This window comes from Sander lucioperca, chromosome 15 (genome assembly GCF_008315115.2).
Source record: "Sander lucioperca isolate FBNREF2018 chromosome 15, SLUC_FBN_1.2, whole genome shotgun sequence".
Lineage (NCBI taxonomy): Eukaryota > Metazoa > Chordata > Actinopteri > Perciformes > Percidae > Sander > Sander lucioperca.
This window is the reverse complement of record NC_050187.1, coordinates 10,908,232-10,933,000: the sequence shown is the minus strand read 5'-3', so window position 1 is coordinate 10,933,000 and position 24,769 is coordinate 10,908,232. Positions and strand designations below refer to the sequence as shown.

The 24,769-nt window shown below is 39.9% G+C and overlaps 1 protein-coding gene across 1 annotated transcript in view; it reads right to left on the bottom strand.

The window, feature by feature from the left end:
* The window catches only part of LOC116039428 (serine/threonine-protein kinase 32C), a 96,949-nt gene that overhangs the window by 4,198 nt on the left and 67,982 nt on the right, over positions 1-24,769 (bottom strand). The window contains exons 3-11 of the mRNA XM_031284281.2: positions 23,170-23,321; positions 13,872-14,045; positions 10,225-10,262; positions 8,890-8,979; positions 8,206-8,309; positions 7,963-8,079; positions 4,657-4,782; positions 4,209-4,337; positions 1,388-1,455 (exon numbers count right to left, since the gene is read on the bottom strand). Of these exons, the coding sequence (XP_031140141.1) occupies positions 1,388-1,455; positions 4,209-4,337; positions 4,657-4,782; positions 7,963-8,079; positions 8,206-8,309; positions 8,890-8,979; positions 10,225-10,262; positions 13,872-14,045; positions 23,170-23,321 (998 nt within the window). The remainder of the gene's footprint in view (positions 1-1,387; positions 1,456-4,208; positions 4,338-4,656; positions 4,783-7,962; positions 8,080-8,205; positions 8,310-8,889; positions 8,980-10,224; positions 10,263-13,871; positions 14,046-23,169; positions 23,322-24,769) is intronic.

The window sequence follows — 24,769 nt, the reverse complement described above, 5'->3', positions numbered from 1 at the left end:
AAGAGGGAAAAGGAGATAGCATGTCAAGGGATGTGACAGCAGTTAAATAAGTGGATGGTGAAAGGCAGTGCTTGGAGGCTTGCAAATATTCATGTTAACAGACTAGCTAGCGTTTGCTAACACTAGCAGCTAAAGTGAGGTTTACGGCTAGCAAAGTCAATGTTGCTGATAGCTCCATTTAGATTTTGGTTATACCCTATTGTACCAATCCCATGCATGACATATCTCAATTTTATTAAGGTAAAATAACAACTGGTAAATATAACATGCACAATAAATGACAAGAAGCTGGAAAACATAACTTATGCAATAATTCTGGTTTACCATGGAATCATTAATAGATTTTGTTTTACCATTAGCTGTTCATGTTAGCTGTGCTGTTAGACATACAGGCTATAGTTTCATCTGTTGGGTGACATGGAAGCTGTAATTACAGGGTCACATCTCTCTCTCTCTCGCTCTCTCTTTAAAGGTCTGTGCAAAGTGGCTCTCCGTATTTGTACTTTTTAAAATCCAAAATGTGAATGTAATTTCAACAGCAGCACAACCTTACAGCATAATAGTTGTCTTAGCTGATGCCATCATTAGGCTGATTTAAGAATTGAATTTATGCTGCTATATTTAACAGTGAGTTAATTTCATTCAGGTGTGAGGATGGTGGATCAGGAAAGACAGGGGAAGGCAACAGGTAGGTCTAACATTAGGTGGAAGTGTAGGGGGAGCCACTTGATACCAACAGATTCATTTATATTATGTATGTATATATATATATATATTCCATATAATTATTTATATTATAATAAAAACTAGAGTGCCAAAACTCAAACTTGTATATGGTGTAAAGTGTGGGAGCGCTGTATAGACAATGAATTGGGAAAGATTATAAATTATAGATGACACTGAGAGCACCCAGGGGAATGTTCTGAATATATGGGTACATATTCTGTTTCACACTAAGAACACTACAATAGAATAAAGCTCATTTGGGTAAAAAAAAAAAGAAAAGAAAACCAGTCTCCTATTCATTGGAACAGCTCCAGACTTTATACCTAATGGCATTTGAGACTTACTTCTCTGGTTTCTGGCTTTGAGAGACAAATATACACAAATATTGACTGAACTTTCCTAGGCCATGGGAATGACATATTAGAATTCTTAATTTGGGTGGTGTTACCTCACAATTAAGGGTAAAAGTAGCAAAAACTAAGACATTTATTTAGTTTTAAAATGGAAATTTGGTGCAATTCCCATTATAATTTGCACTTTGCTTTTGGTCAAAAAGGAAGAACTTTCTTTTCACGTCGGTGCATCACTGTTGAATGATGGAACAGAAAACTCTGCTTTTAGCTCGTGTTACAGATGGTCTGTTGCTTTTGTGTTCTCTTACTTCTCACGGTTGAAGATCATGAACTCTTGTTGCACCACGTCAAGGCACTCCTGTAGGTAGTCATTCTCCTGCAGGCAATCAACAGACACATCATGGTCATCTCCCACATCAACATCCACCTCGTTACCATCACTACGAACTGCAGATAAAACTTTACGTCAGCTTGAATCGGCCAACTGCATGACATCTGAGGGGAAAATATCTTTTTCCTCATTTCCTTTTTATCCTTCGTTGCTCTTTTTAAACAAGTCATGTATTGTTTGTGAGCCTTGCTCAAATTGGATGTTTGGCCTGAGACAAAAATAGAAGCTCATATTTCCGAAAGCACTTGAGGCCATGACAACAGCGGTGAAGGCTTCATAATTTAATAATGTTCGTAATAACAGAGTATGGGCACACACGAGCAAACACACACACACGTACAGACACTAAGTCTCATAACCCTGCTATTGTTAGAGATACACACTCCTTGCACACGCTGATCAGCGCTGATAACACATGGTGACACACACACACACACACACACACACACACACACACACACACACACACACACACACACACACACACACAGGACTGACGTTAATAACACTGATGTCATGATGACTGACTGATGGGAACAGGCTGTTTCTCATGAATACAGAGAGAATATCTCCTGTCTGTGGTAAATAATGTCTCAATCAAACATAACAAGCAGAAGAGACAAAGAGAGTCCAGTGCAGTATATTATTCTGGTCTCAGTATACACAGTGCACATCAGGACAGGCCCAGGCTTTATCATGTTTTCATTTTGTCAATCATTTCTACACAAATCTGTAATTTACTGACATCTTTTTTTAGAACATTTACACTGCTACTGAAATATTATTATATTATCTTGTTCTGTAAAAAAGAGTAAATGTTGTTAAGACTAAAGCTAACCATTAATTTAATTATCGATTAGGCTATAAAATATCAGAAGTGAGGTTTGAAATCTTCGGAAACACGCTTATTTGCTGAGAGTTAGATGAGAAGATACTAGATATGGCTCTCGCGTCGTTATGGTAATGTAGTAGCCGGTCATCTTAGCTTAGCATAAAGACTGAAAACAGTGGGAAACAGCTAGCCTGGCTCTGTCCAAAGGTAACACAAATCCACCTACCGGCACCCCTAAAGCTCACCTACAAGGTATCTTCCTATCTTTTTTTTCTTAAAGATTATTATTTGGGCATTCTATCCCTTTATTTGATAGTATTAGCGGAGAGATGTGGGGAAAGAGAGCAGGGAAATGACATGCAGCAAACGGTCCGGCCAGTCAGAAATTGAACCGTGAACTCATGTGGTACGCGCCCTAACCACTCGGCTATCGGGTCGCCCCAATGAGTATCTTGCTATTTTTTTTACCTGAAGTTTTAAAATAACAATTTACAATTAATCAACAAGTCATTGAAGGCAACCAGCGGAGACTCCAGGAACTGCTTCCAGCCAAGACATTTCAAAATCCTTTTGTTTTAGTATAATAATTTTGGCTTTAATAATAACAACGGTAATATTTGTATTTCATGTATACAAATATTATTTACATTTCTGTTCAGGATAGATGATGTTTGGAGCAAATTATACAGTATGACAGTAAAGGAGAGACTATTGCCTTTTGGGAATATTTATGATCTCATAAGATGCAACTAATTAGCGCACTTACATGCTTTTACAATAAGTCTCTCTTTATATTCCCTAGCACAATTAGTTATTCATTTTGTCTGCTGAGCTGAGATAGATCACAACAGCTGAGGAAAGAAAAAATGCTGGGGTTTGGCTCACTTTCAATCTAAAAATACGCAGCTTTGACGGCAACTGACACACCGGAGACCGAGGTAAACCTGAGCAGCATTGTTATCCAAGACCGGCCCTGCCTCTTCAGTTGTACAGTATCTATCTATGAGTAACAGCCCTATGCAGCAGGTTATAATTTGCTCAGACACATGTGCGTGTGCTGCTGGTGTCCTCTTCATAAATATTAGCTTTTAGCACCTACATACTGAAAATAACATTAACCTGATCTGCACAAGGCTGCAAAGATCAAATTAACAAGGAAACAGCAAATCATAGCATTGTGTAATGGCAAATAGGCCTTTTAAATGTGACAAAAGCTAAAAATAGCACTTTCTGTCATCAAAGGGAGTAACAGCATTTTAGCAGATGCAGTGACATCTTGAATTCCACCTTCATTCTGGCAGTTCTTAAATCCTCCTCCTCAACAGAGCATAATGCTTTAATGCTGGGGTTTTGCATCATTTCACTATTTTATTTCTTGTATCTAAAGCTAAAATATTAAGGATGGTGCATATTATTAGCTAATCTGAGGAACGTGACATCTCTTTTTAAATATTCTTTAAAGAGACACACATGCATGTACACATAGAGTGCTCATGTAGTTTTTAAGGTGTTTCTAGAATAGCCCCTACCTTGTTTACATCTTGTTTTTTTTATTGACTGTCTGATTCAATTCAAATATTTTTCTCGGCTCTTTGTTTGCAATATTTGGCTTGGTGAGCCAAAGAAAATTGTCCATCCTGGTGGACATTAAAGATTTATTCTATTCTATTCTATTCTATATTTATTCGGCCCAACATCGACAAAACATCAGAATAAGTTTTCTTTCTATTCCAAATCAAGTCTGATATGACTTATTTTAAAATTCTAAATTTATGAACGTGTTGTCAATAAAGCAAACCAAACCAAAAGGTGTTGAGCTCAGAGGCACTACAGGTAGGCACTGTTGTTGTATCCAGACAACTTCAGTATAACCAGCCGCTCTGTGCAGAGGCACGACGTCACTCACAGACTGTGAATCCTTGCTGTTGTCTCGAGACCGATTCTTGGCCAGCCTCTTCTTCTTCTTGTGAAGGGGACGCGACTCCAGGATCATCTCTTCCAGCTCAAAGGTGGGGTCGCAGTGGAGCCGCCCTTTCTGTAGGAGGGTGATGCACATGAGATAATTAGAAACACAAACACTTTTACTCATGGTCATAAGTCAGCTGCAATTACAAAGAGCACACAAATGCATTGTGCACACTGAACTAACAAAAATGAATGCACTTCTATGCACACACTAATGTACTTTAAGTCTTTGTGTACACACACTATAGTGAAATACTGTAACATGAGGAAGCTACATTTAGTTTTGTTTGCATGATTTAGTTGTTACACATGGTCATTACAATCAGCAAACATGAAGGAGTGCTGGTGTGTGCTTCTAAGTGTTTGCGTTTGTGTGTGTTCACACTAACATTAGGAACAAATCCGGCCTCCATCTTCTTCTCGTACACGGCGTCCCAGTTGACATCAGCGAGGTAGGGAGATGTCTGCATGTCAGACAGGCTGGAGAAACGATGCTCTGGATTCACTGTCAGTAGCTGGAAGGAAGGGACAAACACACACACACACACGCAGCAATGTCACCTACATCATGTCACCTTCCGAGTTGCAATATCACCTTCACAACTTCTTTCCTCACTCACAGCCAGACTCTTCTCCCTGGGAGCTGAAATAAACTCGACAAAGGGTGAAAAAATGAAACTCTTTTCTTTTTATTGTGCAGCTTCCAAGAGCAGTTCACAAAAAAAGATGTGGGCTAGGTGAAATGAACCTAACAAGGAGCCAAAAATATTCTGTTAAATTTGTAATCCTTCCTGGCCTCCTATCTAGACTACCTTCACATAAAAAAACTTCCACATTTGATATTTAAGATTTTAAAATCAGACTTTGTGCTATTACTGCCATATTTTCTTTAGGAATTGGAGATATATTTTTTATATTCTTTTCATTGTTTTTTATTTGAAATTTTTAGCATGCACATAACATTGAGCCCCAAGTGTTCAAAATTCAATAAATAAATTTATATTATAAATGACTCAACTATTGTAAGGCTGCTGTTGTAATTCACCCCAGTTCACACATTAAGTAACCTTCGCTTTTATCTAGCTTAGCATAACTATGAACGTTACCTACCTAGCCTGCAAACTAGCTAGGCAGGGTTGTGATCTTGGATTGGATGGAATCAGCATTAAAGTAAACAGCCAGTGTTAGCTAGCTCCTGCTGGGTAGAAGGGCATCAGAGTCTTAAGAGTTGTGTGTCTTTCTCTGAGCAACATCTTCAGAATAAAAACTCTGCCAAGATAACCAGTATGCTGCTGTTTTCAACACTGGCTTTTCTCTTTGATGCTGAGAAATAAGCCATGCTCACAACTCTGCCTAGCTAGTTAGCCGACTAAGTAGGTAGCATGTGCAGCCTTGTTAAGCTAACTTTTAAAAGCTAAAGGTTTACTTTTTGCTTCTGTTTACTGTGTTTACTGCAGCAGCTAGTTGGCTGATTCAAAATGTCGCTCTAGCTAACAGGAGCTAACTGGCAAAATTTCATAGCAGTTGTTGGGCTTGCAAGCTTAGAGGGACACTGTCATAACATAAAGGAAAAAAAGTGACATGAAATAAAAGTGTCATTGGCAGAAATGCAGACTTTTGAAAAAGTACATGTGTGTTATGGCAAAATAAATTACATGAAATCAGAATGATGTAAAGCTTTTCAAAATAATGAGCTGTGTTTTGATAATTTAAGTATTTTAGAAATGACTGGTTTATTTATTTATATTATACAATTGTAAAATGTGATTATTTATTCCCCACGTACTTGTTTATTTAATATATGTATAATCATGTTGCCACCAAACAGGAATACAGGAATACCAGATCAATTCAACCCTTACTGATGTAATGTTAGTAACCAACAGGGGGCACTGCTAATAAAATCAGCCACTGGTCAGGTTTGAATTAAAATGGTTGCACCGATCAAGACAGATGAACGCCACACATGAGTGGAGTCACATAGTCCAGGGAGGAAATAAAAACTGGTTGTGTTTTTAAAGGAATACCATCTGTTTCATGTTTCTCCTCAGGGTAAACACTGGAAACAATAATGGGATGTGGCTTTTGTTGTCATGTTAACTCTCTCCCGGTGCTTTATTTTCTTCCTTTGGTCACAGGTTGATTCACTTTTCTCCTGCAGGGCCAGTTACGTCCGTCTCGGTGGAGTCCAGACATGGTAATCGATCAGCAGCAGAGCGGAAGAGACCAACGCTACGTCCAGGTTACTCAGACACAGAACACATGCACGCACTTGGGCACTTAACTCTACCAAAAAAAATATCCTTCTTAACAATCTGCGTTTCTTTTGTACTCACTCTGAAATCAAATGATTAAAAATAAGGTAGAATATTATTACAGAGTAAATGAGTCTAATTCAAGAGAAAGCTGTTTTATTTCCATTTGACGCTAAGGGAATTATCTCATCCAACTGGCAGATTTTTACTTGTAGGAAAAGATCGTTTTGAATGTTAATATGAGGTTAAACTATTAATGATGAATATTATCAACATCAACACACTGGTTGACACACACACACACACACACACACACACACACACACACACACACACACACACACACACACACACACACACACACACACAGACACATTGCCTCTCACCCACTTGCTCTGTTTCTGTGCTTCCATCCCTCAGATTCCCATCTGTCATTTTTCTCCTCCTTTTCCCTAAGGGTCTCGGCTCATCCTCCCTCCCTCCAGCTCCAGCCCACTACAGTACCTGCATTTTTTTCCCTCAATATGTACCCCAATATCACCTCTATATCCCTCCTCTTCTTCCCTCCCGCTCCTCTTTCCAGGGAAGACCATCTGTGTCCAGGCAGATGGGTCAGGGTTCAATTTACTTATAAAAAATGTAACCTCATTAAATTAGGATATACTGCAATTTGCATCTACAATCCTTCATTCTTTCATGACTTTACTTTTTCATAAACTAAATTTAAATCTTCATCACAAGTTCCTAAAGTCCAAGGTGATGTCTTCAAGTTACTTGTTTTGTCAGACCAACAGTTAAAATCCAAAGACATATAATTTACTATAACATAAGTATGGGATTTTTGTTTAAAAAATAAAAATTGTTTTAATTATCAAAATAGTTGATATGATGATATGATTGAAAAGATGATTTTTCTTTCAATCGACTGATCAATTAATCAGCTAAATTGTTTCAGTGCTAAAAAACCTTTTATAAATGTGATTTGGAGTAAAATAAGTCCACTTTAGTCACTTAACGACATGCACTTTTGTCAAAATATCTACATTTTCAAACCTACCGCACACTATACCACAGATCAAGAAGATACAGGACACAAAAAAATACAGTAACTGAAAAGAAGTCAACGCATCCGCACTTTCATTAAAAAAAAAAAAAAAAAAAAATCCGAAAATCAGTTCATCATGAGTAAGAAAGAAGTGGCCGAAAAGTTAAATGTTCAGGGGCATCGCCTTTTGTTTTCATTACATCTAAGCAGTTCTTCCTTATCTAAGAGACATCTTGTAATGGCAACGTAAAAAATCTAAACCTCTTCCATTGCCCTAATTTCCTTATAGTTATCTCTCAGTGGGAAAAGATTTCCATATTTTGAATTCTGACGTAAATCCAACTATTTAAATGAAAGAGCTGAAAGTAAATGATACCCCACTGTGTCTGGCTCACCTTCCTCAAGAGGGAAACCAGGTCCTTGGGCCAGGCCGGGCTGTACTGGACACTGACTGTACTGAAGAGCTGCATCAGGGACTCCACAGAGTTACTGGCATGGATGTCATAGGGCCTCTGGTATGGAAACAGGATGACAAAAGGAGGGAAAATAGACAAATGAGAAAAAGGAGGGGATCAATGGAGGCAAGTTTAGTCTTGCAACTTAATAACATAAAAATTCAATTTCCCATTGTGCCTTACCCATCCACGCAGCACTTCAAAGATGGTCACCCCTAATGACCACCAGTCTACTTCATAGGCGTAGCCAGTCCCTCCACTTACAAAGGACTGGAAGATCTCTGGGGCTGAAAGCAAAAACACAGATGCACTTCTGGAGCAAAAAAAGCTTTTCAAACCACTGCCTGTACATGTGGTAAAAAAGCAAGTGTTCCTTTGCAAAATGTCAACAGAAACGGTTCATTTTCCCTCAGCTGTGCAGAGTAATCACAAGACAAGATGGGACATTTTTTGCCTCAGCTTTCACAAATAAGCACGAGATCTGTAATTCCTATCATTTAATTCACACAAGTGCCTCTTTAGTGATGATGAGCTAGTTAAAATATGTTCAATCAGCAGAGTCTAGCACCTTTAAGCAGCAGTATCTAATTGGAACACAGTATATCTACTGTAAGCTTGTCTCACGCTTAAAATTAACTAGTCACATCTTACTGAAGTCTTTATCTACAATGTCAGGAGTTTGTGCAAATCAACTACAGTAAACTCTCTTCTAAATGTAACATATCTTAATTCTCCTATGCCAAAATATAACAGACTTTTTCTTATAACCTTCTTTTTTTCCATTAAGGATATTTATTTGCACAAAACAATCAGACATGATGATGTGGTTGACAAGATGGTTGTGATGCAGCTGCAGAGCAAATTTACCCATGTAGGGCTTGGTTCCAGCTAAGGCTGTGGCTCTCTCTCCATCCTTTATTATCGTTGCTATGTTGAAGTCTGTCAGGTGAGCGTGACCTGGGAAGAAGCAACCAAATCCATCCAAACTTTGGTATTTAAAAAAAAAAAATGTCTCTGATCACATACAAAGAAAACGTTTCAATGTGTAAAAAGAAAATGAAATTAATGACAACAACAGCTGACATTTCAGTGGTTTTGTGCTGCCTGTATCTGTGCACTTAAAAGGTATTGGCTGTTATGTAATTTCCACGTTACCCTGATCACAAAGACACTTAGAAACATGACTATACACTTACAGGTAAATATCAGAACTTAAACTGAAAGGATGCTTTAGACGAGCGCAAATGCATTATGGACACATTTATACATAACCTTTTTTTGATCTAATTTAGATCGAGATCTCTTTTGCAAGAAAATTGGATTACAGCAGAATAAATTAGAACAGAGACACACAGCCAGACACACAAAAGCAAATTCATCCATATCAGAAACAATAACAGATCCAAAATTGCAAGTTTAATTTAATCCAATGGGATGAGGAGTACTGTGTAATTCATTCCATTTATATTGGGCAAAAAACTGGAAGGCTCCCAAGTTCAGTATTTACTGGATGGGTATCAGGAGTTAACCAGTTCTGGGATCTGCTCTGATGAAGAGTAGTTTTAAACTGAAAAATAGATGTGAATACTGAGGCAGCTTTAGTATGAGACATTTATAAACTAAAATGATACAGTGATGGTGATTGGGAAATGGCACAGTGGTAAACTGCATCAAGTTGTTTTAAGGTGCAATGCGTATTGACTACCTGTATTGTAGTAAATTGTGGGTTCTTGAGAATAAAACACATTTTGTCTCATCAGCATTTAGTACAAGTTTTAGGATGTCTAAAGAACGTTAATAGCACACTATAATCTAGACATGGACTGAGGTGGAGAAGAGCCATGTGCATACAAGATTGTTTCATCTGGATAAAAAAATCACAAGTCTGTGTTGGAGTAATAAAAATTTTTATGTTTATGATTGTGAATAATAATGGACCGAGCACAGAACCTTGTGGTACCCCTTGGTTATTTAAAGGGGGGTTGATGTTGAGATCATCAGTAGTGTACAGATTGGCTGTGTTCTATCAGACAAGTATTCATTAAACCAGTTTTAAGAAAGATATTTGACAGTTTATTTTCCCTTCCAATCAAAGTAGACTTAAATAAATTATTATAGTATTATTTAACCCATGTCTGCTGCACACACACAAACACACACATACTTATACACAAAGCAAACAGTTCACATACACATCCTTACCTTGCTCATCCAACAGGATATTGTCTGGCTTGACATCTCTAAAGGAGACAATAACAGACACACATATCAAAAAATATCTGCCATATAAATAACATGAATACAGAAAAACAACATCATTTTATGCATTTCCACGATCATAGAAATCACAAACATCAGTCAGATTTCCATCCAAATGCAGCGCAAATTTGCACCAAATTAATATACATTTCCATTCACTACTGTAATGATGATATTAGTAGTTGGCCGAATCAAGATACATACACATACAGTCAGGCACCAGAACAAGAAAGAGCAACAAGATTACATAATTGAAAGTGCGCCAGTCAAACCTCAAAATGGTGACTGGAAAACATTGTAGAAAACGCAATGGAAATCAGTCCATGTAGATTCGTTTTTAATTGTTGCTATTTTTCATCTCTTCAGCAGATGTTTCAATGGACATTTAAGTTGCATGCTTCATGTACGTCATGATTTGTTCACTAAGTCTGTTTCCATTTCTGTTTTCCATTGCATTGTTCATTTGCAGAATTTTGTTTTTATCAATATATCAACTTTTCCACCTCAGCCAAGCATAAACATCTAGCCTGTGATAATTTGACTTGTTTTGTTGTATAATTCTCAGTTAAATCATAAACACACACTGTAACAGTGCCTCAAGTCTTACCGTTTGTGGTCAGCTAGGAATGACTGGGGTTAGACGTGTACAGTATGTGTGGATGTGTGAATAACTGTACATGTTGGTGCAACATCTTAAGTGTTTGTGTGTGTGTGTGTGTGTGTGTGTGTGTGTGTGTGTGTGTCAATGAGAGAACGAGAAGGAGAACATTTCAATTTCCTGCATTTAAAACATTGCCAGAGCGCATGAAAACACAACCATCACCGATTCCCCTAGAGGCTCTCGCAGGTTTGCCTGCACATGCTTATTACACTGGGCACCCCTGCAACGGACGAACACATCCAGGCACACAGTCCCACCCATGCACACACTTACACATCTCGACATTTCCCAGTCCCTTTAAGCCCTCCACAGGAAATTAACAGAGCACACACAGGTTATTTAATTATGCTGCACGTCACGCTGGTTTGGAGAATACTCACGGTCCGCAGAGAGCATCTACACTTCCCATAGGACGCATTTGCTCACAGTGGCAATGCAACGCTAAACTGATGCTAAAATTATCTGCCAAAATTCTTAGAGGGGATTGGTGGAGGCAGTGGTAGGGGGTTCTGATCCAGCAGTACAAGGCTGGAGGGAAATGCTTATATGGTCAAAGGAGGAATCCTGATACGAGTGCCAGCTACAGAACAGTGCCATTTTGTTTGATGTAGAAAATTCACTTTTCACATTTCATTAATTTTGTAGCAAGCACAGAAACACCAATCCAACATGGAAAGTGAATTGCTATTTTGTACAGGAACAAACCTCCTGTTTGAGCAGCTTCAACATATAAAGTGTATGATGAAGACAAATGAAGCACCCTGGTGGTCTGCGCAGAGCGGAAACAGAAGAGAGCAGAGGAGAAAGGAAAAGAGACTATCCACTTTTACTTCCCTTTTTCTCCTCGGAACAATTTTACCTCCTTGGGCATGGCAGCAGCTGACTGTTGCTAGGAGACCAGAGACCCTTCTTCCTTCAGTTGGTGCAACAAAATAATTGTATAGTATTCCCCTGTCAAAAACTTACAGGGTGGAACCAAATTGTAGAGCTGGGGACGGCGATGGATACCCAAGGATTGGATTACGGCTCTGAGAGCAGACACAATTGTGTCAAAGGCAAGACAGTTAATGTCAAAGAGAGGGTGAAAATAAAAAATCAGATATAAGCAGCATCTGTTACCTACCTACAGTACAGTACTAATGGAAGTTCTGAATTCTTTGCCAACTAGACTTGGAAAAATAAGGCTGACTATCTGTCGTGTAGTCAATTGTGGGAGATTGACTGACTCTTTGAAAAAGCATCACACATGCTTGTGATGTTACATAATTCATATGGAACTAGTGAGAAGCATGATACAGTATATACAGTATGTGAACCTTTATAGTAACACATGCAGGTGCACACACACAATAAGTGTATTTTCCAAAATGTCTTTCAACAATTATGCCATGCTTCTTTATGTATTTACAATTTCTTCTTTTGACTATTTTTTTTATTCTGTAAAACACAAAACGTTTTTTTTATTTTTTTTTATTGTTAATGTGCTAAATGTGTAGATAAATCAGAAAACATACACACCCACCCACACACATGCCAACAGTGCACTTTTATTTGAAGGAAGGAAGGAATGTAGCCCAAATGATGTTTTGAACAAGGTTCAAACTGTTTTTTAACCATCTGTGGTACTAAATCTGCAGTCTTACTGGACTGCACAGAAGCATACTGCTGCGCTCAGCATATTTGGACAAAAAGCTGCGGACAGCGAGTCCTACCCTGGTTAAAGATGATGGATGGTAACAATTACAAGAACAAACATTAGAGCTGTCTTTAGATATGGAAAGTAACAGATTGGGTGATACCTGCTGCCCGCTCAAGACTCTATGAAAAAAGCATTAGACAGTATGCTTCCATAAGGCTCATTTTGCTTATGTGAGATATATATATATATATATAGATATATATATATATATCTATATATACATCTATATATATATACATCTATATATCTATATCTATCTATCTATCTATCTATATCTATATATATATATATATATATATATTTATATATAGAGATTTTTATCTATCTCTCTATATATATATATATATATATATATAATATTTAATACTTTAATTTTATCTCTACGTTTATGTTACATCTATCTCACTCATTTGATTTTGGACTTCCAGAAATGTAGAGGGCACACTTTCCAAAAATAAAAACACAACCAACCCTTTCTACTATCCTTTATAGGGAGCTGTAGGGCACCAGGCACTCCTGTGGAAGAATAATGTTGTGTCATCGGAGTTGACGTGGTCCTAACTGGTAAGGTCAAAGTGGAAGCAGGTGAGAATTGTCAACAAGACATGATTATATATATATATATATATATATATATATATACACTGAGGCACTTGAGTCATGTTTACAGCCTAAAGAACTGCATATAAAGCTAGTTAGAAAGCCACTGTGACTTTGTGGTGTTGATACACCAGGAGTGCTTACACAAAGGAAAAGCTTACTGCAGTGTTCCCTCTGGAATACAGAGGAGATAATGCACTTGCACAAGTCATGATGTAAAGTGTAAAGAAAAGACGCTGGACTTTTACTTGATGTTTGAAATTCCAGTCTGAAGAGTAAACCATTACATTCATAAATCACCAAGAATAATGCCGCAAGCTGGAGAAGCAGAACACAATGAATGAAATGAATACTAAAACCCATAGACACAACCTTGAGTTGATCTTCAGAGTTCTTTCTGCTGGAAAAGTTGTATTGTATTCAATGTGTAAGTCATTTCATTCAGTGTAAAACTTGAACACCAAGGACCTAATAATATCCATGTTACCATGACTTTTGTCTACGCAACAGATCAAGGTGACAGAATTGTTGGCACTCATGACAAATTACAGGTAAATAAATATTAAAGCTGCATTAATCAATATTTTTAATTTAACAATGAATTTGGAAACGAAAAAAATAAATGTGCACCTATGGATGATGTGCTGGTTCTGCAGGTAGTCCATTGCCAGTGTCATCTCACAGAGGTAGAGTTTGACAGCGTCCTCGCTGAACTGGACGCTCTGCTGCAGGTGGTAGCGCAGATCTCCTCCCAGCAGGAGGTCCACCACCATAAACATGTCCTCCTCATCCTGGAATGAGTACCTGAGACCAGGGAGAGGACACGGTGCTCACTCACTGTCCAGTGTGGAAAGAAAACACAAACTACACAAACAATGAGCAAAGACTGAGCACACAGACACGTACAGTATAGGGGCTTGTGTGCTCTTGCAAGCAGTACACAAACTACATTACATGTGCAACGGTAACACGGTACACATCTGCAGACACTCATGCAATTTTTATAGAAACCCACACAAGGACAAAGAGCGTAATTATGAGCAACCATGAAAAAAAAAAAGCCATATTTATGAATCTGCCTCTACCTCTAAAAAATACCTTTGAATCAGCAACCTTGATTTAAATGTATATGTATATATGTCAATGTATGCTTGAATTGATTTATGTATGAATGTGCGCTTCCTGGCAGGCTCTGAATATGCACATTGGACAGTAATTGAAACCCTCATCATTATCTGAATAACATGCCATCTCTTTGAAGGAAATGCAAAGAGCGAGGAAGTGGCTGTCGAATTAAAGCTTGAAAACAGCCCATCTTTGCATGATGTGACTTAATTGAAGGCTGCTCGTGGTCCGCTGAACATTTTTGTCAATCAGGCTTACTAATCATGCACATCAAATTAAAACACAGCCTCTCTGGGATCTGGGTGGGGATTTTTAACACGCCACAATTTCTGCCCCAGACACTGAACAAAACTTTTAGCCACACGGGTGAACAGAATCTAATTTCTCATCTAAGAAAAAGCCAGAATCATATCTTAATAGTATCCCCATGTCAATTTGCAGAGGAGGGAAAACAAACTGAGCCTTTGTGGTTTCTTCCTTCAAACTCGGTTTAATGCGGTTGCTACTGAGCCAATTCTTTATTTTCCCATTAAAGCTCTGATACAGTCTCGATTACTTCTTTTTATAGCTGCAGGTTCCCCCTGTATCTTCAGGCTTGGCCCTGAACACTCGGGGACATTCTGATTGGTCCTATTCAGGTGCAATTTACTGCCTCTCTGTATGTGACAAATGGGTCCAGTGTTTTCTGCAGAGGGAAAATCATTCCATCTCTTCCAACAGATTGGTGGTTCTGCCACAGAAGAAAAAACCCATTTGCAGTACTGTTGGGTCTTTCTCGTCTCCTCAAACACTGCGTAGATTAAGAAAATGATGAAATGGCCTCAACTTTTATGTGATGGCATAGATAATGGGCAGAAAGCACACTCTACTGACTCAGTGAACACACAAAAACAACACATAGCTTTGTATTACCATCAAAAAACTTTTTCAAACAAGACTCCCACATTTGTTCATTCTCAGACACCCTGTCCCCACTGTGACAATATAGTCTTGTTACATGCACTCAATAGGAAATGACAGTAGAGCCACCTACATCAGACATAAGTAAACCAACCTGCCCCGACCCTTCAAAGATCAGCCTCACTGTTAAAACACAGAGCAGCCTCAGCAGATGGACGGCCCCAGGATGTTGTTGCCGTTGGCAGGGATTCCTCACTGTCACCTTTTTATCACCTCATTGTCACGGTCTGATTCCCAGTATCTAGTTGACAGATGATTTTCCTCTGAGGCGGCACTCGCTATCTAAGTCTTCCACAAAACAGCCTTCCCAAATCCACTGCCGAAATATCTTGGCTCCTAAGAGAAAGACTCAGCCGCTCAGGCTAGTTGTCACTCCCTTTCCCGCTTTTGCTGAGGTGACAAGGAGATGTCAGATATGGGCCGACAACTGGAGCATATGAAAGCTCCAACGCTGACAAGCCTTGTCAACTCTCGCCAAGGATGGGACAGAAAGGGAACACAAACTATTTTCTTCCCAAATTGTTTTTGGGAACACAGAAAAACACAATGTAAAGTCCCCCTGTCAATTGTCAAAAGTCCAATAATAAGTCCTTAAAATCCAATAAAGGACTCTTCTGCTGTCTTAGAGTGGAAAGGAATACTCAAACAATAAAGCAAGGGGAAGTGACAAGTACAATATTATTTCAAGGACACTCAATTTTACTTTATTATTATTTTATGATTATTTTAGCACATCCATCGATCCCCATCTGTTTTCTGGCACTTATTCAGGTCTTGGTCATGATGGCAGCAGGTTAAAGGGGTCAGTATGCTTCAGACAATTACGTTAAAAAAGTATGCCCACTTCACGTAGCGATTGCCCAGATATGTGAAAGCATACAGTGTCTGATCGTCTCTGTCAAGCTCCCTTTTTTTTCTTCTTCAAGCAACCTTTCATGGGTACAACCAAGTCCAAAACCATGAATGCTTTTGAGGGTAGAAAGTCTGTGTCCTTATCCCCATTTGTGGGGGTCATTGCGCCTCTTCTCTCTATGACGGCAAGCTTTTCACCCCATCATTCTTTTGCCTTTTGTCGAGGTCAGACAATAAAGTTGTACGAACTAGTAACTTTCTAGCATACTCTTGCCTTAAGCAAAGTAGTCCTGGCTTCCTGCTCTCTTGCCACTTCCTCCAGCATGTTCCTTGGGGATCCCAAGGTGTTCCTAGGCCAGATAAGATATACAATGTGTCCAGCATGCTCAGGGTCCACCCTTGGGTCTCCTCCCAGATGGACATGCCCGGAATACCTTTACAAGGAAGGTGTCAAGGAAGAAGTCTAATCAGATGACAGAACCACCTCAACTGGCTCCTTTTAATACGAAGGAATGACAGTTCCACTCTCTTTCCAGATATCCAGGCTCCTCATCCTGCCCCTTAGGGTTAGAAAATATAATTCCAGACACTGGTATTCAAGGAAATATCTACTTGAAGTGAATAGTATGCATTGGTAATGACATACTGTAGAAAAAGAGAGATGAAATGTGACAGGTTGTGATCTACATTCAAGCTGATGATTTTGTCAGCATTTGGCAGAGACTATGGATGCTAATTTAAGATTTTTTTTATGACCGATAGCAGACCCTTGTTAACCGATCATTAACCTTTATAACCTACAAGCAGAGTCCCAGTTCACCCATCCAGTAAGCTTGGGCATACTTTTGCTTTCCGTGGACAGCTGCAGACTTGTATCTTTGCATTTCCAGAAATGCGTCTACATCAATCATGGAAAAAGAAGAGATCACATTATGGCTACTTCTGTAACACGTTTAACGGATGCAGAATGTAGCTCTGTATCTCCTTAAGAGTCATGTAGAACATGTCGGGGAGATCTTGAACTAGCTAAAGTTAGCTAGTACTAGGTAAGTTGCAGGCTGTAAACCCAAAACAATGAGCTGAAAGAAGATTTTAGGAAGAAGAGACAATAGCATTTCCAGTAATCATCTGCATCAATCGATCTCGCTCTAGCCAAAGTTAACTTAGTACTAAGTAACATACATCATTCTGTGTTTGCTTGTTAGTTTCTCTCTACCATATGATGCAAGATGTAGCCTTGAGTAGAGGTTAGTCCAATATTTACACTTTTAGTTCTATGTTTGGTTCCACCAACTCCTGAGGGAAATATTTGGCTCTTCAGCTGCTAAATGCTCCATTTGTTCACTAGCTAGCTGCTACCTTTCTCTGTCCTCTATTTGGTGCTGGGCAGATAGCACACAGTGGGTTGATAAAAGCAGTGAAACTGAACCTGAAAACAGTAAAGTTGTAGGCTGTAAACCCAAAACAATGAGCTGAAGGAAGATTTTACACTGTAGACCTGAGGGGAACTGCAGAATCAAGTGATTTTTTTCTGTGTCACTAAGAGCAACACCTTTCACATAAAACATAGTCATTTCAGCTATTGTCAATATAAAAACTATTGACTAGTGCAGCTTTAACTATTTTATATCTACGGCACAGAGCTTTACATAAAATGTTTTACCACTAATCTCATTTTTTGTGCCCTCGGCTGCTCCTCGTACTGAAGAATTAGCACAATTTATTGAGTGGTGCTTTACAGTGAGCACAGAGGAGTTGCGGGTCAAACCATTGAGTGTGAGTGTATGCCTGGCAGTAATCTTGCGTCAAGAGAGAGCTGTTACTGTCCAAAACCAGGAGGAGGCCATGTGGAAAGGCCAGGACAGGACTAGGTTGCGACAGTCACAGCCACTAAGAGAGGAAGGTTAGCCGGCTGGAAGGAGTACAAGGAACAGGCTGAAATAATCAGGCCACAATGACAAATGAGCCCAGGGAGTCAGGGAGGAGAGAGGGAAAGCGAGAGAGGAGGACAGTTTTGAGGCAAAAGCGAAAGAGAAACAAGAGTATGTGATTCTGTTGGCTCGAGTTGGTCTGCAAAGTTTAAATGGCCTACATAAAGTTGATGACAGAGACGGGCTGGCTGGAATTGGCTGCATGACTCAATCACAAGACACTCGCAGGCTCCTCTGAGGATTCCAGCTACAATGGCGTGAGTGAACGCTGCTTCTTCTCTCAGCGGCCATTACCCAGTCGCCTTAAAACACAACACCTCCACTGGCCTGCTTTCATAAGGTTGCACTCTCAAAGCCATGCCCTTCAAAAAAGTTCTTAACAGTAGCAGTCCCACTTAAAGTCCGTCAAGGCTGCGTATCCAGGGCAAAATGTTCTGTGGATAAACAATGCTATATTAGAGAAGCAGACTCCTGTGCTTTTGGAAATTATCCCATATTTCACCTTTTATGAGGATGATTTAAGGCTAAGCCCCCTCACAGGGCTTGTTATAACTGCTGACCGGGGGTATAGAGGCTAATTTGTTCCACAGTCTCCTAAGGCCTTGTTCCATGCATGCCTGAAATCAATATTCCTAATGGAGGCTGAGCAGGACACGGCACATCCATCCTCACCCCTCTTGCTCGCTTTCTGTCTCTGATGAAGGGATGGACAGTAAGAGGAAAGTCATATACCACTCCTTCCGATGAGTCACCACTATTTTGGTTATGAAACCTTTAAAATCCTTTAAGACGATCCCAAGGGAATGTGTTCAAAGCTCTAACTCTTTGACAACAGCCGCCGCAGCAACCCTTGCTACACTTGCCGATCTGCGACTCCATTCTCAACACCACAGTGGCAGCATCCATTTGGTCATGATTCACTGCTGCATCTCTGGGCCCTCAGGGAGAATGGGTGACGCTGTTTGAGAGTGATCTGTTGTGATGTAACGCTTAAGGCGAAGCATTGCTTTTATAATCATGTGCTATACTCTGTCGACCAGGGGATCAAATTCATTGCTATGCCCCCAATGCTGGTTATTCTCCCCTTTATGGGTGGGGAGACATGACCCCTGCACTTTGAGGTTTCAAACATACGCGAGGGAAAGATGAAGTCAGCGTCTTCTCATGTGTCACAAATCCTTACAAGGATTTGTGTGGATTTGGTGTGTACAGTAGATGATAGTTAATTTGTCCTCCTCCGAGGTAATCCATTCAGTGTACCCTCGACTCCTACACATCATATCTTTGCAGCGAGGGAATGGTCGCACCAATTATTGTGGGCTGTAAACTTGACATCCGCCCAGCTTAAGGCAGCCTTTACCCCGCTGATGGGATTCAGTGTGGTCTTTCACAAGGTTGCTTCCTAATGAATTTCCTCTGAAGCTACGGACGGAGCTGTTCAAAAGCACAGCGGAATTCAGGTTGTCTCAATGAAAGCAAAACCCCGCTTCAGAAAAGAAAGTATGTCTTTGTGCGTTAGAGCTGCAGAAAAACCTTACAAATTCTCTGCACATCTTTTTTTTTGACAAAACAAATCAATGCCAAATCTTAGCGCTGTCTTGTGCACACCTCCTCTCTACTTGATGCCCTCCTCTGTGATTGCAGGAATCATTACTTCCTTTGACAGCTGTTTGGTGGGTTTTCCCGCATTATCTCTTCAAGTGTCTCTTTGGCTCCATCCTGGCACTGCATCAATAAAAAAAAAATACTCCTATGAAGCTTTATCAAAGCTGGTATTTCTCATGACTGGCATCTTTTTTGGGGGGAGGGAAGAATAGGCAGTTCCCAAAAACCCCCAGCTGGACTATCACACATCCATTAATAATGTACTTTAGTCCATAATTGAAAAGCGACAGAAATCGCAACATTTGACAAGCCTATGGACACTGGCAACTGTCTGATCTACAGGGAATTGGTTAAACAACATACCCACGCGGTGAACCAATTAGGTTCCCAGTTGTTATACAGTACAATAAGGGAGACGATGGGAAGATAAAGCGGCGTTCTCATCAGTCCTATTTCATTACCTGCCCGGCTGAGATGCCGTCTGCGATGCATATAGGTGCAGAACATAACAATGTTGTCATGCACAGTTGCTCAGAGAGTGTCTGCATAAACTGGGGCAGAAATAACAAACTTACCATCAACTCAAGCTATAAATTGATTTCCGTTATGTCTCAGTGTGTTCTCCTCTCTCCAGCTTAAGGAGGAAAAGTACAACTTTCCTTCAATTATACATTTCTGTGCACTGAGAAAGCTAAGCACAGGAAAGCTTCAGTCTCAGAAGATGATCTCAAGAGCAGTCCTGTATGAATCCATTTACTTGATGAGGATGGAACCAATCCAAACGGTATTTTCAGTCAGCTTCTGACTGTAGGATTGTACAATGAGGGTACCATGAAGGGTATTATAAGTACACATTGTCACTCTCTCTGGTGGCTTTGTGTGGGACCAGTCTGGTGATACTATTACTAACATCAACATAAACACAGCTGCTCAAGTTCAGGGCCTGTGTGTGCTACACCGACAGATTCATATAATAACAGCTGCATTCAGACACTGTCGCACAGCTGTTTTTACATGACATCCCTCTCTTGTCGCACAATGTGACGGCAATGATAACAGCCTGTTAAGGATGATGTGCCTTTGCTCCCTGCAACCCTCACTATGAAGCTGTGTGTGTTATGCAGATTTGACAGCTACCCTATGCTTTTCAAGAGGGCCAGCCAAATTCAAACAGGCAAGCTCTGAGCAAGATGAGGGAGGGGATCGGCACACTACTGTTAAGAAAAGCCATCTGAAGGCCCTTTGAAGGGTCTGTTCATCCCCATTAAAACTAACTAGACAGAAAACTAAACTTGCATGCAAGTATAACGGGGGTCCGAGCATCTTGCATAATTCAGAAACAAAGGCTTATTGAGTCTAAGTGACTGAGGAGCCAAGAGCAATGCCCAATAAGGTAGCAAAGCTCTTGTAGTTTTAAGTTAAGTTTTAAGTTTGTACCAATCTTAATGTACCTATAGCCTTGCAGAAAGCTTTGGTACATACACAATTCCAATCAATTGAAGTGAATGGAATTTTGTTTGTGGTGTGTACATTTTTTTTATTAAAAGTGTCCCTGTCACTTCATGTTATATATTTCGGTCCTCACAATGATCGGTTATCACAGGAAGTACTTTCCACCAAAGGTATTGCCACTATAAACCATAGTTTGTGGATTACCGAGAGTAACTAAGACTAGTTACTGGTGGATTCCTATTGTCCTGAGAACATTTTAATTTGTATTGGAGTGGAAGTAGAAATCTCATATCCTTGTCAAATGAAATAAAATTTCTCTGCATGTATAGATATCACTAGAGGTACACTAGTGTGAACTTCACCTTTAATGTTTATGGCATCGATCCTCATTTCTATACTTGTGGATGTAAATGACAATATGTGGCTTATCCAGAGCAACTAAGACTGTTTGCTGAGTATGTGACCATTATAACGTGTGTGTGAGCTCATGTTTTCTACTGTATATGCTCCCAATGAGATGGACAGGCTCTTTGTGGAGCATCTCTGTGAAGCCGACTTAGAAAGCAGAGAGAGGAGGTGTGAAGTGTGAAACTTCTCATTCCCACATAGCTGCAATGATAGCATCTTTGTCACTAATGGCCATTTGAAATAGTGCTGGATGCAGAGTATGAAAGAGAGAGAGAGCAGAGCAGTACATGGGAAACTAGAACACAGAAGGCTTTGGCAGCCATACTCTCCTGCAGGGAACTATACTATAAAAAATACACAGGCCTACTACTGTACGCTCATTAAAATGCCCCCAGTTTGTTCTAGTAGAGTGGCTTCATCAGCAGGCAAAACTATCCTGTAGATTAAACCTAAACCATTCACAACTTGTTGAGGGAATGAGCTTGAATTTGTCTTCGTTCATCTACTCACTATCTAAACATAATCAATCCATCATGGAATGTGTGAATAACAAAGTATACTGCCAGCAATTGCTTAGAGAAGATAGACATGTGCAATATCATTCCACCAATTACAGAGGGCTAAAGTGCTTTGTGTAATATGCCGTGAATGCCGTGCCTGGTCCCCAATTACATTTAGAAATGTGTCCCACTCGGAGTTGAGCGTTGAATAATGAAAGCAGCCTCCATTCACCCACATATCAGACTCGAGGGAAGAGTAAGGTCATTTCAACTCACAGTAATTATCAAATGTGTGCTTCATGGGCTCGGAGAAAAAATTAATATCCCAAAATATCTCTGCTGTGTAAATTGTTTCCTAAAGTAATAGTCTTAATTGTGTTTCAAGCCTTAATGAAACTAACAAAAGGTTTTTTTCTCACTAAGTGCCAAATGCAGCAAATAAAGTGCATGCAACACTAGCAACATAATATTTACTGAGAGGATGCAACAGATTTGAAGGCAGGGTTGGTAACTACTTCCAATATACGCTTTTTTACACCCCGACAGTAATAAATAACTTATGGGCTCTGAAAAAGGAGCGAAAAAGATCTGTCATCTGTAGCTAGTGTAATCCTGTAAAAAATGCCCACCAATCACTGCCTCGCAGACCACTTGGCCAATGAAATGCCTTCTCGCCCCCCGCTGCACGCCATCTACCCCTCCCGCATACGAGCCTGAGCTCAACGTGCGTTGTTGCCGCATTGCTAACAGCAGTCATGTTTGTTTTAAACATTCAGTATGATAATATTAGCTGTTGCTTACCGGTAAATGAGACATGAAGTAAAACTGCGGCCCTTTCTCCGCTCTGCTCTGAAGCAGCAACGCAGCGGTGCTTGTGCGTATCTATGTGTGGGTCGGAGGCGGTTAGACGGACCCCCGAAGAGATGCTACTTTCAAATCTTGCTAGCTTTTCAACATTACCAACCCTGCCTTTAAGAGTGAGCATGCACTTGTCTATTGGGAGGGTACATATACAAAATGCACAGACAGACAAAGCAGGCAACTGACACAGGCAGTGCAGACCACATTGAAAGTGTAAAAACATAGGATAGTCACCAGAGATTTACTAAAAAAACATGTTCAATTTCCTGTAGGATCTCAAGCTCTCTAAAGACGTTTCGGACCTCATCTCTCTCTATGCACTGCTGTTTGTTCATGTACTTCATGGCGTACATCTTCTCGGTGTCCCTCTTTTGCACAATGCATACCTGCAGCAAGCAAGGACAGAAGGGAGAAAAAGAGGAAGAGATGGGAGAAGACAGAAAGACAGAATTAAGCATCTTAGTACAAGATAAACATGTATTTAAACAATTTACATGCACAATCTGCATGTGAATTTATAAAACAGCAAAACAGTTCTAATTGCAGAATTGCATTGGCAGGGAAAGAAAATGACATCACTTCTAAGATATCAAAGCCAAGTTTCAGCTCCACAAATGCGGACACGCTGCTTTGCAAATGAAGTATGTTTTCAAAATAGCCCACAGCATCTTTCAGCTGTTGATTAATGTGATTGTTGAGAGAGATGCCTGGCCTGTACCCATGCATAAAATGCTGACATGCTGAGCAACTCTAACGAACTTCATTTTTAAACACACAAGTTTGTGGCAGAAACAACTTTCAAACAAATCACCACACTATTTATTCATCACAAGTTTGGTGGTGTTGTCAGGAAGTGGCTGAGAAAGGTCAGGGTCAGGACGGGACTCCAGAGGGGTCAGAGCTATTACAGGTACATTACTGTGGCAACCACAGTCATTACACAGATCATGTGTCTGCTGCAAATCCGGCCTTGCAGACAAATAAAGAAATATGTTTTTACTCTTTTTTGTGTTACCTTGAATGGGCTATATGCAAAATTCAGAACATTAATGTAGCAGCAAACAACTATTTGCTATCTAAAGTTATCGTGGAGCAGGGGTCTTCAACAGGGGGTCCAGGACCCCTAGAGGGTCCTCAGAGTCAATGCAGGGGGGTCTCCAAATTATTGTACATTTTTTAAGTTTTTAAAAAAAGTTTAAAAAACAACAACATATTATTAGCAAATATAAATCCCCACTGATTATAGGCATACTGGCCTATAGGCAAAGTAGTCACTAAGGTAGCCATCCACAGATACAGTTCATTTTAAGGATTCACTGTGCCACATGTATGTTTAACATAATGGGCCCTATTTTAACGATCTCAGCGCACGGCGTGAAGCGCCTGGCACAGGTGCGTTTAGGGCGTGTCCAAATCCACTTTTGCTAGTTTGACGGCGGAAAAAGGGTCCGTGCACTGGGCGCATGGTTCAAAAGGGTTGTACTTAGTGTCTTCATTAATTCATAGGTGTGTTTTGGGCGTAACATGCAATAAACCAATCAGAATGTCATCTCCCATTCCCTTTAAAAGCCAGGCGCGTTTGTACCTTGGCACATTGCTATTATGATGGCGGATTTGCACCGTAATATTTTTATTTGTAATCTTTTGCATGTGTGTGTGCTGCTGCACTTCCCTGTGTGTGTGTAACATGCATAGTGGGTGCGCTGTGCATAAGCCTAGGCACATTTTACTAATTTGCTGTTAAAATAACAATGAAATGCTGCGTTATTGACTTTAGACCAGGTTTTTGTTGGTCAATGGCGCAATCACTTCCTGACACACCTGAACACACCTC